At 40.8% G+C, this 19,822-nt stretch overlaps 1 protein-coding gene across 1 annotated transcript in view; it reads left to right on the top strand.

Annotated features, from left to right (window-relative positions):
- The window catches only part of LOC118723761 (S100P binding protein), a 31,496-nt gene extending 15,737 nt beyond the window's left edge, over nucleotides 1-15,759 (top strand). The window contains exons 6-7 of the mRNA XM_045584903.1: nucleotides 12,899-12,980; nucleotides 15,075-15,759. Of these exons, the coding sequence (XP_045440859.1) occupies nucleotides 12,899-12,980; nucleotides 15,075-15,174 (182 nt within the window). The 3' untranslated portion in view covers nucleotides 15,175-15,759. The remainder of the gene's footprint in view (nucleotides 1-12,898; nucleotides 12,981-15,074) is intronic.
- Nucleotides 15,760-19,822: the final 4,063 nt, after the last annotated feature.

Raw genomic sequence — 19,822 nt, 5'->3', positions numbered from 1 at the left:
TATCACTCTCCCTTCCTCTGTAAAAAAATCAATAAAATCAATTTAAAAATATTTTTTATCGATTTCAGAGAATAAGGGAGAGGGAGAAAAAAAATAGAAACATCAATGATGAGAAAGAATCATTGATTGGCTGCCTCCTGCACACTTCCCACTGGGGATCGAGCCCACAATCTAGGCATGTGCCCTTGACCAGAATCAAACCTGGGACCCTTCAGTCTGCAGGCCAATGTTCTATCCACTGAGCCAAACCGGCTAGGGCATTGATCATTGTTTTTTCTTTCATGAGGTGACTTACTTTCTTTTATATAATAGTTAGTTGGCACTAATAATATGCAGTTATACAGTTTTCTTTCTCAATTGGGGCATTTAAAAAAAATGTCACAAGAAAAGCAATGAGCAACTGCTCATTTTATAGCATCTTTTCTAGTCTCTTCCCCCATTTAGCAGTGTCTCTCCCATTTTATCACAACAATCTATATCACATAAGAAGCAGCTAAAATAGCCCTAGCCAGTTTGGCTCAGTGGATAGTGTCTGAAGGGTACCAGGTTCAATTCCAGTCAAGGGCATATGCTGGGGCTCAATCCCCAGTAAGGAGTGTACAGGAAGCAACCGATCAGTGATTCTCATCATTGATGTTTCTTTCCCTCTCCCTTCCTCTCTGAAATCAATAAAAATATATATTAAAAAAAGAAACAGCTTGAATAACGGAAGAAAGGCAGAATATTTTAGTAATTGGGAGAATAAAGTCTAGTCTAAAGTTAATTTCTGGGTTCATATCTAGCACCATTACTTACAGGTTGAGTGACTTTGAACCAATAAAAGCTCAGTTTTCTCATTTATAAAATGGGGATAATAACAAAGCTTATTTAGCTTATGTGAAAATTACTTTAAAAAAATATTTTTTATTGATTTCAGAGCGGAAGGGAGAGGGAGAGGGAGAGAGAAATAGAAACATCAATGATGAGAGAGAGAATCATTGATTGGCTGACTCCTGCATGCCCCACACTGGGGATTAAGCCCACAACCTGGGCATGTATTCTGACCAGGAATTGAACCTTGACCTCCTGGTTCAAAGGTTGATACTCAACCACTGAGCCATGCCAGCTGGGCACATTTAATCAATAATGTATATATTATAGATACAAGATATAATAATATAATTCATCCTTTAACTCCATTCTATTACTAGAGGCCCGATGCATGACAATTCATGTACTGAAGTGGGGGATGTTCCCTCAGCCTGGCCTGGCCCCTCTCACAATCTGGGAGCCATCAGGGACAGGTGACCTGGCAGTCAGGGGAAGGACGCCCCCATCACGCCTCTGCTGCTGCCACTATCAGCAGCGCAAGATTCGGCCAGCCCTGGTTACCTGAGCCTCCGGCGGCCCTGGGCAGCTAGGCAGCCACCATCCGAGGCTTGTCTGCGCCTTGGACTGGCCCTGGCGGGCTGAGAGGACTGAGGCAGATGCACAGAGTTTGCTGTGTGCCTGCCGCCCTGGCAGGGCTGAGGGGACCAGATGCTGCCATTTGTCAGTTAGCATATTCCCTCCTTATTGGCTATGGGTGCCGCCATCTTTGAGGGCAGGGCAGTCTATTAGTACAGTGGTCGGCAAACTCCTTAGTCAACAGAGCCAAATATCAACAGTGCAATGATTGAAATTTCTTTTGAGAGCCAAATTTTTTAAACTTAAACTTCTTTAACGCCACTTTTTCAAAATAGACTCACCCAGGCCATGGTATTTTGTGGAAGAGCCACACTTAAGGGGCCAAAGAGCCACATGTGGCTCGCGAGCCACAGTTTGCCAACCACACGATTAGTATATTCCCTCCTTATTGGCTGTGGGTGCCACCATCTTTGCAATGGTGTAAGTGTCAATTAGCATATTCCCTCTTTGTTAGATAGGATAGGTCTAATCTCTAATAGCATTTACAAAGTGCCAACCGCCAAAACTGGTTTGGCTCAGTGGATAGAGTGTCGGTCTGCAGACTGAGGGGTCCCGGGTTCAATTCTAGTCAAGAGCATGTACATTGGTTGCAGGCATATCCCCGGTGGGGGGTGTGCAGAAGGCAGCTGGTCGATGTTTCTCTCTCATCGATTTTCTGGCTCTCTGTCCCTCTCCCTTCCTCTCTGTAAAAAATCAATAAAATATATATATATATATATATATATATAAAAAAGAAGTGCCAACCGTTATGAAATCCCATCTAATGGAAAACTTTGTATGAAATAAATCCTTAGAGTAGAAAAGGACCATTAAGATCTTCTCTTTAATCTCCTAACACATAATTCTGTTCTGTGTATCTTTGCCAAGTGACCTTTCAGCCTTTGCTTAGAGTTCTAATAGTACATAACTCATTACCTCATGAAATAGGCCATTCATTGATTAGAAAATTGTTAGAAAGTTGTTCTTTATATTAAGCCAAACTCTGTATGTTTCATTTGCTCACAAACTAATTCTGCAAAGAAGACAACTACAGCAAAAGAAAAACTTCCCTTTTGCAAATATAACTAAAAGCATCCCTTCAAAGAGGACAAAATTAATCATAATTTCTTAAAATCACCTATATTCCAATTTCCTTGTTTTTCCAAAAATGTCTCTTGTAAATTATTAAAACAGGATTGAATTAAGGTTTAACTGTTGTCCGGAACCATGTGCACTGCAACATACTGGGCAGGCTTGCTGGTTTCCTGCACCAGCTGCTAGGTGAACTCAAAGAGTCCAGCTGGTGGTACCAAGGCATGGGGCACATTGCTATTCACCATGAACGTCAATGAGGACTGGGGCCATGAACCAACATGTGCCTGTGTCTCCTTAAGTCTCTCCTAATCCAGGTCACTTTTTTTTTTTTTTTTAATGAACACTTTTAGAAAAAATTATTATGGTATCACATAATTGTCCTCATCCCCCCATTCCCATCCCAAAACTCTCCCCACGTATGCCCACCCCACCCCCTACCTTTTTAAAAATAATTTTTTTTATTGATTTCAGAGAGGAAGGGAGAAGGGAAAGAGAAACATCAGTGATGAGAATCATTGATTGGCTGCCTTCTGCACACCCCCTTCTGGGGGTGAAGCCTGCAATCTGGGCATGTGCCCTTGACTGGAATCGAATCCAGGGCCCTTCAGTCTTCAGGCCGACGCTCTATCCATTGAGCCAAACCAGCTAGGACAGGGTCACCTTTTTAAAAATATATATATTTTTATTGGTTTAAGAGAAGAAGAGAAAGAGAGAGGCAGAAACATCAATGATGAGAATCATTGATCAGCCACCTGCACACCCTCTAGTGGGGATCAAGCCCATAACCCCGGCATGTGCCTGACTGGGAATCGAACTGTGACCTCCTGGTTCATAGGTTGATGCTCAGTCACTGAGCTGCACCAGCCAGGCCAGGTCACTTGTTTTGTAGATTGTCCCACATTTTGAATTGTGTTTCCCTTTTTTGGTGTCATCCCTTGAATTTACTGTAAACTGGTTCTGGAACAGTGGTTGGCAAACTCATTAGTCAGCAGAGCCAAATATCAACAGTAAAACGATTGAAATTTTTTTTGAGAGCCAAGTTTTTTAAACTTAAACTTCTTCTAGCACCACTACTTCAAAATAGACTTGCCCAGGCCGTGGTATTTTGTGGAAGAGCCACACTCAAGGGGCCAAAGAGCCACATGTGGCTCACGAGCCTCGGTTTGCCAACTGCTGGTCTAGAAGATGGATTAGATTCAGATTAAATATTTTTTGGCTGGAATAATTCACAGGTACTATTGTGTATTTATTCTGTATCAAATTAGGAAGTACCAACTAATGACGGGTATTTCCACTAATAGTGATGCTAAGTTTAATCACCTTGTTAAAATGTTAATTGAAACATTTCTCCATTGTAAGGTACATTATTCCCTTTGTAATTAGTAAATCATCTGTGGAGTGCTGCTTTGGTACCATTCAAATATCCTGTTCCACAATTAATCCCCTAATGGTTTGAGCATTCATTGATGATCCTTGCCTGAATCAGCCACTATACGGAGAATTGGAAAGTATTCATTTTCTAAATATATCATTTTTCTACAGTTGTTAGCTGGCATTCGTCTGTATAAATTTTTTAGTATCACTTTTACCTCATGGATTTATTATTTGTTTTTGAAAAGGTTTTCTTATATACAGAGGGGATGGGACTCAGTCCCTGGCTGTTGCCTTCCTCGTTTCTATAAGGCGGTTGCTGAGCTCCTCTCCTTTTTGGCCCAGCTGTGTGTCCCCACTCAACTTCAGGGTCTGTTTGTCCTTGGAGATCTTGAGCAGCTTCATGGCGGATTGTTAGAGGGTAAAACCGCACACCCCTCAGATCATGGCCCACATGAACTTGGTGTGCTTGGTAAGGCACTCCTGGCTGCAGCTGTTCCTTGCCTGGTTCATGTTCTTGGGTACCGGGTAGTTGTTTTTTTTTTTTTTGTTTTTTTTTTTAAATAAATCTTTATTGTTCATATTATTACAAATGTTCCTTATTTTCCCCCCCTCCATTGCTCCCCTCCACCAGGTTCCCACCCCACCCTCTGCCCTTTCCCTACCCCCCATTGTCCTTATCCATAGGTGCACAGTTTATGTTCAGTCTCTTCCCACACCCCCCATTCCCCTTTACCTTGAGAATCGTCAGTTCACTCCCCTTCCATACCTCTGATTCTATTATATTCACCAGTTAATATTGTTCATCAGATTTTTTAATTCCCTTGGTTTTTAGATTCTCTTGTTGATAGTTATGCATTTGTTGTTCATAATTTTAAAAAAAATATATTTTATTGACTTTTTACAGAGAGGAAGGGAGATAGAGAGCTAGAAACATCAATGAGAGAGAAACATCGACCAGCTGCCTCTTGCACACCCCCTATCGGGGATGTGCCTGCAACCAATGTACATGCCCTTGACTGGCATCAAACCCGGGACCTTTCAGTCCACAGACTAACGCTCTACCACTGAACCAAACCAGTTTCGGCCATGTTGTTCATAATTTTTATCTTTATTTTCTTCCTCTTCCTAAAGAACCCCCTTTAGCAATTCATATAATTCTGGTTTGGCAGTGATGTACTCCTTTAGCTTTTTTTTGTTAGTGAAGCTCTTTATCTGGCCTTCGATTCTGAGTGATAGCTTTGCTGGGTAGAGTATTTTTGGCTGTAGGTTCTTACTATTCATCACCTTGAATATTTCTTGCCATTCCCGTCTGGCCTGCATGGTTTCTGTTGAGAAATCAGCTGACAATCGTATGGGTGCTCCTTTATAGGTAACTACCTGCTTTTCCCGGGTAGCTTTTTTGAGGCTCATCGCCATGGGGTAGCACAGAGCTGTGGCTACTGCTCTTCATTGGCTGTCGCCAACGAAAGGCCCACATTGCATAGAACCCCTCATGGATTTTTAAAAAAACAATGTGTCATAATCAATGCATTTCTTAAATTTTTTTCAGATTTGATCAATAGGAACTCCTTTAAGTGGGTTCCTGTGTCTTCTGACATAATCCCATTAATCTTTTTTTTTATTGTGATAAGAAAACAACATTTACCATTTTAAGTATACAGTTCAGTAGTGTTATGTTTATTCACATTGTTGTGAAACAGATATCTAGAACTTTTTATCATGCAACTCTCAAACTCTCTACTCATTAAAAACAACTAGGCTTCCCTCCCTCCTAGGAGCCCCTAATCACCATTCTATCTTATATTAAATTGGCTACTTTAGTTATCTCATATAAATTGAATCATACAGTACTTGTCTTTTTGTGAACGACTTACTTCACTTGGCATAGTGTCCTCAAGATTCATTTGTTGTGTAGCATGTACCAAAATTTCCTTCCATTTTATGGCAGAACTAGAGGCCCAGTGCACGAAATTTGTGCAAGGGGTTTGGCCCTCGTAGCCCCAGCTTTGGATGGTTTTTCTGCTGTTTGGTTAATCGGCACATTAGCTCTCTGTTATATAGGACTAGAAGCCCAATGCACGAAGATTAGTGCGAGAATAGGCTTTCCTTCTCCTGGCTGCCAGCATGCCAAGCGCTCAGGTAGCCTGTGCGCTCCGAGGGTGCTGCTTCCTCCTCGCCCTCCTTCTCCTCCTCACCCTCCTTCTCCGAAGAGTTCCTCTGTAACTCTGTGCAGCGCTGGCATTCCTAGGGAGGCTCAGCGGGAAGGAGGTGGGGGAAGCGAGGCAGGCAGGAAGGACTGGAAAGGTTGGGTACGCTAGTGCATTTCACTTTCCCATTGTGAAAGTGGGATGCAACTGGCCCCCTTCCTCATCTTTTTCCTCCTCTACCCTCTGCCTCCTGCCCACACACCCTCCTTTCACTCCAACCACCCCTCCCCTCTTGATTTGGCGAGATAGGAAGGAGGGAGATCTGATCATTTGGGTTACTGTGTAGGTGGCCTCTTTGACCTATCCAAAACAAAGCTGAGCCGCCACCTTCGCCCCTTGGCTGGCCCGGGGGCTTCCAGGGTGCACTAATGTGTACCCGATCACTAAGCTGCTCCAAAGCTAGGTGTTTGTTTTTTTTTACCAGAGTGGCAGGTGAGGTAGAGGGAGAGTCAGACACTGGGAGCTATGACCTCAGACACCAGAGGGTTGCCTCTGGGGGTGGGAGGGGGGCACAGGGCCACTGGGCCACAGGGCCACAGGGAGGCTGCAGGGATGGTGGATAGGTGTGGAGCGCAGCAGGGAGGCCCTGAGGAGGCTTACTGCCCAGAGGCCGGAGCGGCTGGTCTGGGGATGGAGGGGAGGCAGGGCTGCCGCCATCTTTGTTGGGTTAATTTGTATACTCACTCCTGATTGGCTGTGGGCATTGTGAGGTATCAGTGAAGTTATGGTCAATTTACATGTTTCTCTTTTATTAGTATAGATAGATAGTATTCCATTGATTGTATATCCCACATTTTATTTTCCATTCATCCTTCAGTGGACATTTAAGTTGCTTTTTGCTTTGACTACAAGGAAAATCAGTCAAGATTTGTACTAGATCAGTGCCATGTTGTTGACCTACACGTTTGCATTATTGCTTTCTATTTAATCTATTTTTTCCTTTTTATTTTCATTCTATTAATCTGTTCATAAAAGCAGGAGCCTAGCTTGGCTGGTGTTGCTCAGTTGGTTGAGCATTGCCCCATGCACCAAAAGATTGTCAGTTCGATTCCTCGTCAGGGGACATACCCAGATTTTGGGTTCCATCCCCGGTCAGGGTGCATATGGGAGGCAACTGATCATGTTTCTCTTCTCCCTCTTTCTCTAAAATCGATGAAAACGTATTTCATTTTTTTAGACATATCTTGATTTTTTTTTCATGTCAATAAAGTCTTTTTAAAAAAATATTTTTATTGGTTTCAGAGAGGAAGGGACAGGGAGAGAGAGATCGAAATGTCAATGATGAGAGAATTATTGATTGCCTCCTGCACTCCCCCAATTGGAGATCAAGCCCACAATTGGGCATGTGCCTTGACTGGGAATCAAACCAGTGACCTTTTGGTTTATAGGTTGACGTTCAATCACTGAGCCATGCTGGCTGAGCTGAAAACATTTTTTTAAAAAAGAAGAAGAGCCAAAACCGGTTTGGCTCAGTGGATAGAGTGTCGGCCTGCGGACTGAAGGGTCCCGGGTTCGATTCCGGTCAAGGGCATGTACCTTGGTTGTGGGCACATCCCTGGTAGGGGGTGTGCAGGAAGCAGCTGGTCGATGTTTCTAACTCTCTATCCCTCTCTCTTCCTCTCTGTAAAAAATCAATAAAATATATTTATAATAAAAAAAAAAAGAAGGAAAAGCAGTAGCCCAACCCCTATAGCACATTTTTTTTTCTTTCCTTCCTTCATTCTTTACCCTGTCCTTGGCATTTTTTTTAATTACATGGCATAGAGACATTGTGAATTCCTTTAAGTAACTGAGTTTAAGGATTTACAAGAGAAAATGAAGATTATTAAATGCTCAACAACTTAGCCAGGCCCCATAGAGACAGACCCCTTCAGAAATGGTGTCTTTGTTCACTACATAGGTTTTCCCTGCTGATTTAGTGCTTCTGCTCTCTATTAGCTACCTCAAGTTCTGGTCCCTAGATCCCTGTCTGTATACTCTTCTCTCTCGTTCTCATTGCTAAAGCTCACATTCACATTACAAAGAGAGTATCTGATTTATAAGCCAGGCCAGCTTATAAATTATTAGTCAGCTGTGAGAATCCCTGTTCTTGGATCATGTGCCAAACTTGATTGAGTAGGGTCATGTGATATTATATAAAACCTGACAGAAGGGCCCTTGGCATAGCAAGCACTCAGCATTATCATTTCTACTCCTCTAACAATTGACTTACTTTTAACTTATTAAGGACAGTTATTAGACTGGATTCCCCCCCCCCCCCAAACCAGTCAGCTACATACTTATAGATTTAAGGTTTAGATGAATTGCTGATCTCATTCCAGAAATGTTGAGGTGTTTTTTCCTCCTAATTTCATCCTTAGGTGAATTTCCTTTTTAGCCACAAAACAAAAGATAGCCTTCACCATCTTTTAGCCACAACTTAAAATAAACTCATGGTACTAATTGTTAGTCCAAGAAATCCCATCTGTTAAGAGACTATGAAGGGAAGCGAGAATTCAGAATTCGAAACAAAAATGTTTCCATTCTTGTTAGTATGTCTAAATTTGGAGGAAGAAGATTGAAGCTTTGAGCTGGTCTTACATGATTTTTATTTCCCCCACAAACTTTTTATTTTATTTTATATTGCCTTTTAAAAAAGATATATTTTATTGAATTTTTACAGAGAGGAAGGAAAGAGATAGTTAGAAACATTGATGAGAGAGAAACATCGATCACCTGCCTCCTGCACACCCCCCACTGGGGATATACCCACAACCAAGGTACATGCTTTTGACCGGTATCGAACTTGGGATCTTTCAGTTCACAGGCCAACGCTCCCCCAGGACATTTTAATGATTTTTATTCTACCATTTTTATTGGTAGAATAAAAATCATTAAAATGTCTCTTTTTTCAACATCCTATAGTTTTCAGAGTACAGGTCTTTTACCTCCTTGGTTAAGTTTATTCCTAGGTATCTTAAATTTTTTGTTGCAATGGTGATCATTAAGTCTTATTAATAATAAAGGTTACCACCAAAACCTATTTGGCTCAGTGGATGGAGTGTCGGCCTGTGGACTGAGGGGTCCCAGGTTTGATTCTGGTCAGGGGCATGTGCCTTGGTTGTGGGCACATCCCTGGTGGGAGTAGGGGGTGCAGAAAGCAGCTGATCGATGGTTCTCTCTCATCCTCTCTGTGAAAAATCAATGAAATATATTAAAATAATAATAATAATAATAAAGATTACCATAGTCCATCAGTAAGTTCTCAGTGCTAATGAAAACTTAAATTTTTTGGTGTATGAGTTTAGCCATAATTATTCATTCCTTGTTTATAGGGGCTGTGCCATGTGCCAACTGTGTGTGCAAGAGAAATACTATGTTATGTTTTTTTGCTTTCTGATCCCCACTACAAAATGTCAGTCCCAGAAAAAATTTTTAGGAAACTCAACCCATGGTATTGTTGGAATTTGGTCTCTGTCACTAGCTATGTAACTGCCGGAAGCCAATTCCAGCATGTCATAAAAGCAAGAGTTTCATCAAAAGGTTGATGGAACTTGGGAACTCAGTAAGAGCTGAATCACATATGTTATTGCCTGTTGGAAATGGCTGAGAGCATTTCCTCAAATTGAAAAAAGGATGCAAAACTGATTGCTTACTGCCAGACAGCTGAGGGCATTTCAATCTACATGTTATTGCCCCTTACTGGCCATACACCTGAAGAGCCAAAGGCAATTCCTCCAATCTGACAATGGATTCTGTATACTAAACCTTGCTTTAGGATAATTTGGGTTAATAAAAAGTAAGGAGTCCAGAGAGACGAGAGAACTTGATTTCTTTAAAAAATTTTTTTTAAATTTTTTTATTTTGTACAGAGAGGAAGGGAGAGAGATAGAGAGTTAGAAACATCGATGAGAGAGAATCATCGATCAGCTGCCTCTTGCACACCCTCTACTGGGGATTATGCCCACAACCAAGGTACGTGCCCTTGATTGGAATCGAACCCGGGACCCTTCAGTCCCCAAGCCGACGCTCTATTGAGCCAAACCTGTCTCGGAGAGAGAACTAGATTTCTTTAGCCAGTTCCTCTGGCCCCCCAAATGCCTTCCAAAATTATGTTTTGTCTCTGCACTCTTCAATAATTTACACACAGCACCTTCTCTAGATTCCTGAACCCCTTGCAGATGCCAAGAAACATACACCGGCATGTAACCTTGGACAAATTGCTTTTCTGTGCCTGTTTCTTCATCTGTAAAATGGGGAAAATACCACATATGATTGTTGTCAGAAATAAGTAAGGTTGTTTATACAAAACACTTAGATAGTGCCTAATATATGGTAAGTGCTGCTGCTAGATTATGATGCCTAGTAGTTGAATATATGAAGCCTCCTTGGCCTCATCAATCTGTCTTTTTCTTCATTTAGTGTAAAATGAATATGTTTCTTGGTTGGAGGTTTATAGTATATCTTTAGTTTCCATCATCAAGGCAGTTTTCTAGAGATTAGTGAACTGAAGGACATGGTCTGTAGATAGTCTTGTTTCATTTTGAGGTTGGACACCAAAATTGCATGTCTCGCTCGCCAGCCTTCCTTTGGTAATGCTTTGGCAGGAAAATTTTATTTTGAAATTCTTACAAAGCTGATATTCCCCTCATTACAACATTCTTTTTTGGGAGCTAGAGGGAATGGGGTGCTAGTGATGTGAAAGTAGGGTATAGGAAAGGGGCAATTTAGAATCAAGACTTGATTTTAGCTGGAAAAACTTAAAGGCAAGGGATTTTCTAATTAAAAATTACTTTCTTAAAGGGGAAATTTTTATTTCTTTATCAAGAAGTGAGATTAATTTTTTCCATATTTGTGAGACTGAACATTTTTTTCATTATGTTCTACTTGTATGAATTGCCTGTTCATGTCCTTGACCTAAATTTTGTTTTATGAGGAGACTTGTTGTAGAAAAAGGATAGTAAACCTTTGCCAAATATATTTCATATATATTTGTCAATTGTCTTCTTTTATCCTTGGTTGTGCTTTTTTATATTACTGCATAGATAATAAATGAATCTATCGATATAAATATTTCCTGAAAAGTATTATCATTATGGTTAGAGGGAGAATATCTGCCAAGTGCTGCTGAGTGTCATAGTTTATATGTAGACTTATCCATTTAATAAGCATTTTCCTTAAAAATAGGTAGTTGATTGTCATGGGATTTGAAGACTCATTGCAAACTAACATAGGCCTGAGGCTGTAACATCATAATAATAGCTACTACTTACTGCACACAGGCTGTATGCCAGGCAGTATTCTATGCTTTTATGTACTACTAGAGGACCAATGCACGAAATTTGTGCAAGAGTAGGCCTTCCTTCCCCCAGCCGCCAGCAGGCACCCAGACCCGGCTTCCCTTGCAGCCCTGGCTTCATCCGGAAGGTTGTCTGGTCTAATTAGCATATTACACTTCTATTGTTCTAGATGTTCCTAATACTCCAAGCTAAATATTATTGTCCCACACAGTGCCTTGATGAGTAAAATGGGGCTAGAAGAAATGAAATGATTTGTTCAGGGTCAAGAACTAGTTAGTGACTGGATTGGAAATTTAATTTGTCTGCCTAACTTCAAAGTTTATATATTTTTTTACAAAGGTCGGCTTCTTGAGGCTTTGAATAAATTGGTCGTAAATATTTTTTACCTGAACTTGAAAAGATGGTCTGTACCTTAGAGTGCTCTTGGTTCCTGAGAACATAGTAGATAAGATAAATGAGAAGTATGTAAACTAGTGAAAGAAAGATCTCTGCTGTCCAAGACAGTGGTTTTCAAAGTGTAATTCCCAAACCAACATCAGCATCACTTGGGCATTTATTAGAAATGCAAGATCTCATTTCCCACTCGAATCTACAGAATCAGAAGCTCTGGGGTTGGAACCCAGCAATCTGTTTTATAACATTTATAGCTGATTGTGATTCATGTTAAAATTTGAGAGCCACGGGTCTAGAGAAATTATTTATTTTCTCAAACCATAATTTCTTCTCTTGTGAGCTTCAGCTTAAGTCTCAACCCTTAGGTGCAAAATTAGTATCATCAAATAGTGGCAAAAGCTGAACGCAAAGCAGGTTGTTTTGAGTCCAATTTAATAAGCACTTAAGGCAAGTATACTTCCTGAGCTATAGTTTTTCATCTCTAAAATGATGTTAATAACATCTCTCTCCATCTAAGATTTTTTTTTAGAATTAAGGTAATGTGTAAAGTACTTACTAACACTTTGCCAGAATCCCAGTTTTTCTAGTCAAGCAAAAAGCCCCCACCCCTCTTCTGTTCTCAACTTCTCTTGTTTCTTGAATGTATTTTGTTATCTTGTGTTACAGGCCTTTGCATTAGCTATTTCTCTTGGACAATCCTACCGCCCATCCCTCTTTATCTCACCAACTTCTTACATCTATAGATCCCTGCCTTTAGTTTACTTCCCTTGGAGGCGACTTTCTCTAGTCCCCATGCCCCAGTCTCTGTGTGTCACCGTAAATATCACCTAGGGCAGATACAGTCTCTTATAAACCACAACATTCTAGGGGACAGTCAAGTTCCTCACACATTGTAGGAGCTAATAAATGTTGAATGAATGAATGGTAGCTGTCTTATTGTTTCATCATCATCACCCAAGAACAAGCTCCCCTCTCTGCCTTGTAGTTTTTGTGCTGACTGGTTGTAATGCTCAGAGATAGTATTAGGACCAGTGCTTGCTTTCTCTTCCTCTGAAAGCTTTTACCTAGGCTGACAATGGTGGTTCATTGACCTGATTTTTAACCACTGATCTCTCTGTATTGCAGGTGCCTTGGTGGAACTGTGTTCTTTGATGGATCAAGTTCATCATATGCATAACCATCCGCATCCTTCGGACCTCACCATTCGGTGAGTGGGTGATTAAAGGGAGGAGGAAGAGGGTAGAATTTGCTATAAGAGGATTGTGGTGGGAAGTTGAGGTTATAATTGTTTAAAACCAGAGGTGGAAAAAGAGGAATACAGTATAATGGAATAAGAACTGGACTGACATTCAGGAAACCTAGGTTTTAGTACTAGCTTTGCAGTTTTTCATCTATTTGATTTTAATCTAATCACTTTACTTCTCTGGTTCTTGCATCTGTAAAATTAAGATGTTGGACTAATTAATGTCAAAGGGTCTTTTAAAAATATTTTTATTGGTTTTAGAGAGAGATAGAAAGAAACATCAATATGAGAGAGAAACAGTCAGCTTCCTCCTAAAACCCCCTAGTGGGGATTGAGCCTGCAACCTGGGCATGTGTCCTGACCGGGAATGGAACCGGTGACCCTTTGGTGCATGGAACAACACTCAACCAACTGAGCCTCTCTGGCCAGGGTTCAAAGGGCCTTTCTAGTGCCGAAATCTTACGGATTCTTCTTGATGCAGTGTAATTTTATAGACTTAGTCAGTTACTTTGACCAGTTACCCAGAAAACTTAAAGTAATTTTTGGCTCCTTTCTCTCTTTCCATATATTTATTCCATTAGCAAATTTTGTAAGCACCACATACAAAATATATCTAAAACCTGATCATTTTGCATAATTTTCACCTGATTATTGCAAATCTAAATCACCTCCTGCTTCTGCCTTTGCCCGTCAACTGTTCTTAGCTCAGTAGCCAAAGAGATTCTTTTAGAACATTAGTCCATGTTAGATTTTCTTCTTTGCTCAGGATTTTCAAATGGTTTTTGATTTCCCACCTTCTCATTTTCATGATCCACTACATCCCCTACTAAGGATCGTGGCCTAGTCTGACAGCTCATTAACCTCATCTCCTACTACTCTGTGCTTTATTCATTCTGCTCTAGTCACTGGCTTCCTTGCTATTTTTCAAGGATGCAGACATTCTCCTACCTCAGCCTTTACACTCACTGTTTCATCTGTAGTTATCAGAAAGACAATGTAGTGTAATGGTTAGTAAATAAATTCTGGTGTGAATTCAAATCCAGGCTCTTCTGCTTACTCCACTATATGACCTTGAACAAGTTAGTTAACCTGAGGATCAGTTTCCTTATTCAAGGGCATGTGCCTTGGTTGTGGGCACATCCCCAGTGGGAGGTGTGCAGGAGGCAGTTGATAGATATTTCTCTCTCATCGATGTTTCTAACTCTCTCTCCCTCTCCCTTCCTCTCTGTAAAAAGTCAATAAAATATATATTTTTTTAAATGAGATGAGGTGTTCAAAGAATTGAAGTGCTTGTATATAGTGCTAAGTAAATGTCAGGTATTGTTACAATTATTTTCAACTCTGGCTGTTCCTCATAATCATCTCTGGAGATGTCCAAAAATATAGGTGTCCAGGCTTTGATTATAGGGATTCTAAGTCATTAAGTCTGGAGGTGAGGGATGGGACAAGAATCTACATCTTTAAAAAGTTTCCCAGGTGGGTTATTAGGAACAGTGGAGTTGAGAATGGGCTCAAATGATCTCAATGGGTCCTCTTCAGAACCCAGCCCCGCACATGACTAAAGGAGACTCAAGAAACTCTAAGTCTGTGCTGTTAATTGTTCAGTCCCTAAACTTCCAGTGTGAAGCTCACATGATGACTTACTACCTTCTCTGGGAATTTTATTCTAATTTTAACTTCTGTGTCCTGAGCAACCTTGAGCTGTGTCAGACAGTGAGGACCTATTGATGCAAGCAATGAAATGTAGATCCTGTTCTAAATGTTCCCAGAGGGGGAAAGTATTTTTTTTTTTCTACTTAATCTCTATTATACATTGTTTTCTTGGGACATTTGTTACCACATAATACCTGTCTGGGAGTTAGGTGCTTTGGAATTTGGAAGGACATAGCAATTATAATATGACCTTTGTATAAAATTTCTAAAATTTGAGAATTGAAATGTAAAATTTATTTGATTTCTTAAAGTAATGATATTCTTAAAATAGTTGTATACAAAGAGCCATCCCAGCTGAAACCATCATCTTTTCTGTTTTTATTTTCTCTCTCTCTCTGTTAACAGAAACTATGCCCGGTTCCGACAGAAACCTCTGGAAAGATACAGTCTGACTCAGTGGGTTGACAGGAACAAGCGAAGCCACCAGCGGTTCCAGAGTCTCTAAGATAACCAATACAGTCCATGTGTCTCACCCTGTTAGCAGTGAAGGTCCCTGTCCAGGTCCTGTCCAGAGTAGCATCTTGTCTTCTGCTGTTTTGTGCTTGGCAGATTTTGAATTTTATTTTCCACAAGATTTTTATTTAAAGAACTTTTTGCCTTTCGGAAGTGCCCATTGCCAACTTGAAATTTTTTTGTATAAAATCCTTCAGGCGTGCGTGCGTGTGTGCGTGCGTGCATGCATGTGTGTTTAAGCAGTGTTAAGATGATACAGTTTTTGTTTCTTTAAATTGAAGGTGGCCACCTCCTGAAAGCTGACATTAGGCGAAAACACCCAGGCTCAAACTAATCACCCACCTTTATGCAGAAGTGAAGTCTACTGGTGCCCAAAAGAAGTAATCTTTTAATCTTCTATAAGGAAGAGATTCCTTATCAGGCTGCAAGCCATTGTTAATTGCTCATGATTTATAAATGGATACAAATAACTTTTAACACCTCTAATTACCTGTCAAAATTTTCAAGTTGGTAATCCAAAATATTTGAAATAGGATAGTTGTCCTGTTAAAAGGACAGATTAAAAGTATAAATCTTCTCTCCTTTTTGTATCTCCTCTCTGCCTTTATTTTTTTTTTGGCTTTTATTTCATTCTTTATCAGACTTACTTTGCATAGTAATGTTTGCAGATTGTATGCATCTTAACTTTGCCAGAAGACGGCTGACTGAGTAACCCATGTTAATTTGTGGTCTTGTAATTGTCTTCTCTGCCTTATTTCAAGGATTTGCCTTTTTTTTTAACCCAGTGACCACTGTGCTCTCTAGGGTTCGACCGATAACTTCCTGTTAGACATGGATGTGCCTCTTAAGAAAGTGTCCCTACTCTCCTTATTGATGAGCTGCTCACCCGGGTCTCGCCTCCAGGACAGTCCCAAAAGTCAGTGCTATTGAGATGTCAGTCTTCAGTTTCATCTGCTGAACCCAGACTTTAAGGCTGAGGTCCTGTGTTAGTGAGCTTCCATCCTGTGGGAGAAACTTTGGAGGCATTTTTTGTCTCCATTATTTGTCAACAAGAGGTGCCTTTAGACTCTAATGTTATCATCTCATTTGGTTGAACTTCTGATGCACAGTTTCACAAAACTGCTAACGTGGGTCTAATATAGCTGTGATTAAGCCTGTGCACAAAATATTACCTGATCTTAAGGATTGGTTTTCTAACCCAAGTTGATAGACTGCAGCCATCTTAATGGATGCCTTAGTAATTTGCTCTTCTTTCTTTCAAGACAGCGCCAGACATCTTTTGGGAGATTTTGCAGTCTAGCATTCATGCTGTTGCTCACTCGCTGTGAAAATTGTACATAGTTTCTGTAGCACAGCCTATGATACTGGCTAGCTGCCTCTCTGGTTTTGTTGTTTCATCAGCCCCATCTTTGTGAGTAACCCATCTTAAACCCTTCTTTAGAAACTGACTTGGGAAGAACTTGGTCATCCCGAAGTATTGTTTTTATCTGGTTCAGGATTCTCTTTTCCCTGGACATTTTGTTAATTTCTGAGACCAAAATGCTAAAAAGTTTTGTGCAATCTATTTTTCCAGTTATCATTTAATATATCAGTCGCTTCTCCAAGTTTCCCTAAATTAAGTTGATAGAGTGTGACAAGCAAAAATCTACCTTTGGAACCACAACATAGCTATAATTAATCATAGGCGAATAACTAGCATTGCAACTGGCTAGTTCCCCATAGATAACCCAAGTTCTGAAGAGACAGTGTTTCGCTTAGGCCAAAATCTAGGACTCATGTTCCTACCTTCCTGGTACAAAAGGGTTTAAGTCTGAATCTGTAATGGGAGCATTGCCTTTGCCAAATCATATGAGTGACAGGTTAACTATAAAATGTGACAATCACATTTCCTCTTTGCTCAAATAATTCTGTTTTTCCAAAGCTTTAGCAGCTTAATTAAATCTGTTGGACTGGAGGAGGAGAGAACTGTTCTCTAGCAGTTAACATAATATTCTTCAAGGAGAAAAAAACAGCCAAAGAAAACTCATTATTAGGCCTGCCCACCTTAAAGAAGCTGGTGGGTAAAATCTGGAATTTTAATGTTTTTGAAAATGCAATTCTTATACTTGGTGTGTTGGCCTCTAAGTCTAGTATTTCATGTGGAATTGTTACTGTGTTTTATGTTACATACATTTAACTGCCTACCTACCTTTCTTCATCCAGGATGACATTCTCACCTCAAGGGTATTGATAAAGCGGAGTAAAAATGTGCTGTTTATGTAGTTTGCTTAGAGGCAAAGAACCTGCAATTTTGCATCTAATGCAGGCCCTGCTTTGAGTTTTTGTCAGGATCAGTTATGAAACAAGTTTGGTGCCTCTTTATCATGGTTTTTTCCCTTGTAGCAGTTGTGTTTAATGTCATTAAAAAGAAATAAAAGTTCTTGTCAGTGGCATATGTACTGTGACCGTCTGTTGCAGGCTTTGAAGGAGGGTTCCTTCCTCCTTGCGTAGGTAGGTTAGTGGGGTATAGAAGGGGGTGGCAGTTAGTAGAACGTGGTGCTGGGGAGGCGGGTGCATGCTCCTATTCTTTTGAGGGTAAATTACAGTGTTGAAAAAGGCGTTCCTGCAGCTAAAGAATGTTGAAATTGATTGAGATTTGCAGCTACATATAGTGCATGTCAGGAGCCTGACACGGGGAGAGCCTGAAATATCACTGGGCTGCTGTTTTTGCATTTTGAAAATGGCTCCGCCTGATCAGACAGACATCGCCTTGCATTCCTTCCCATGTTTGTGTTTGACCTCTGTGCCTCTGCCACTCCAGAGTTAGCCCTGATTAAGGAAGAAGCTGAACCATCCTGGGACATTCTCCTTTTGAAAGGGATGTGAAGCCAGAATTGATAGTGCAAAATTGAAACTTGTTCTTCTCCAGAAATTGACTGTTCCTAGAATCTGGGCGAAGATTGGATAAGTATGGGTTGATGTGGGAGACACAGTGTTCCTTAGATCCTTTCTGTGAACCTAAGCTTCTTAGTACCCCCCAGGAACGAGGATGAAAGGGAAGGCAATAATAGCATGGCTCCTAGATTAGCCATTGCTTTTTAAAATTCAGCTCCTGCTGAGAAAATAAGGGGCAACATGTTTGGACAGGCTTTCTGAGCTGCTGCTCTATAAATTTCATCTAGTATATATTTTACAGTCCAAATAGAATGTTCAATATAAATTTGCTAAGTACTCAGCTATTTGGTTTGTTTGAGTCAGAGTTGCTTCTGACTTACACAGACCTATTTTGTTCCTGTCAGGTAGACAGTCCTTTGTCCAAGAATTCCTCATTTCCTTTTTCACAGTGTGACTGTAGGTTTCAAAGGTCTTGGAGACCAGGCTGGATTCTCTGGAATGATGGTTTCCCTTACCCTTCATTTGTTTCATGTTATGGGAAAGTGAGGAGAAAGACAAATGGACCTTCTCGAAAATGGGCTCATTCTGTAATCATTCTTTAAAACATTCTCCTGTTTTGAGCTTTTACAGAAAGAAAAGACCCTAAGTACCTAAAACTGGAAATCTGAGTTCCTTTCTTTTCTTGGTATTGTCCCGCTTTTCTGAGAGTAGACAATTATTCCTAAGCTGATCATAAGGTATGCTTGGCGTTGTATGCCAAAGCACCTGTCTGGAAAAAAATTCCTACTTGGCACAGGAAGTATCAGCTGGTCAGTGGTGGAATTCCTTAATGAACAAGCTCCTGCCTTGTCAATCCTCCCCACCTGTCTTTCCCCCATGACAACTGGAACATGCCATAGACAGAAAATCTGCCCCTCCCTAGCACCCACTGAGGAGGCAGTGGGCCCTAGCTGATTTGGCACATCGGGACTGAAGGATCTCAGGTTCAATTGCAGTCAAGGGCACAAGCCCCTCTTGCAGGCTCCATCCCCAGGAGGGGGCTTGTAGGAGGCAGCTGATTAATGATTCTCATCATTGATGGTTTCTATCCCTCTCCCTTTCTGAAATCAATAATTTTTTTTTTTTTTAAGAGAAGGGGAATGTAATTATTTGGACAATCTTCAAAGCAGCCCATGTGATAGTCATGAAATGTATCATTAAGGAACTATTTGTATACAAAGATTCCCTTCGATTTAGCTTCAAGTAGCTTGATGAGATTGGAGCTTGGGGGATAGTGTCCCATTTACATAAACAGTTTGTTGGAGACTACGTCTTAAAAGCAAAATCCAAATTCTGACAAATAGGTTTAAAGAAGGTGAGAAAGTGGAAGTCTGAAACACGATGTTTGGTGAGTTTTTACATATTTCTGTAAAGGGTTGCATCAGAGATCTTAAAAGTGGATTCTAGAGGAGGCCCATGCTGAACAGCTAGTGGTTGAGGGGACAGGATTACACGGAGTAAGGGGCTCTTACCCCTTTGAAACAGCCCACAGTCCTTCCCTAAATTCTGGGGTTCCCTCTCGTTCCTGTGAGGAAGCCCCTTAGCTCCTAGTCTAGGTGGTGAATGGGGTCTGACACATGAGGAAACCAAGGCCCACTCCCCATCACATCAAGTAACTGGCGTGAGGTGTTATGCGATACAAGGTGGGGTCTCCTGCCTCTCAGCCCTGCATTCCTCCCACAGGCCCACTGCGGCCTGCAGTCAGGTCTCGGCCTCAAAGAATAAGC

Source organism: Pipistrellus kuhlii, unplaced genomic scaffold (assembly GCF_014108245.1).
Source record: "Pipistrellus kuhlii isolate mPipKuh1 unplaced genomic scaffold, mPipKuh1.p scaffold_m20_p_2, whole genome shotgun sequence".
Classification (NCBI taxonomy): domain Eukaryota; kingdom Metazoa; phylum Chordata; class Mammalia; order Chiroptera; family Vespertilionidae; genus Pipistrellus; species Pipistrellus kuhlii.
This window is presented reverse-complemented; position numbering and strand designations above follow the sequence as displayed.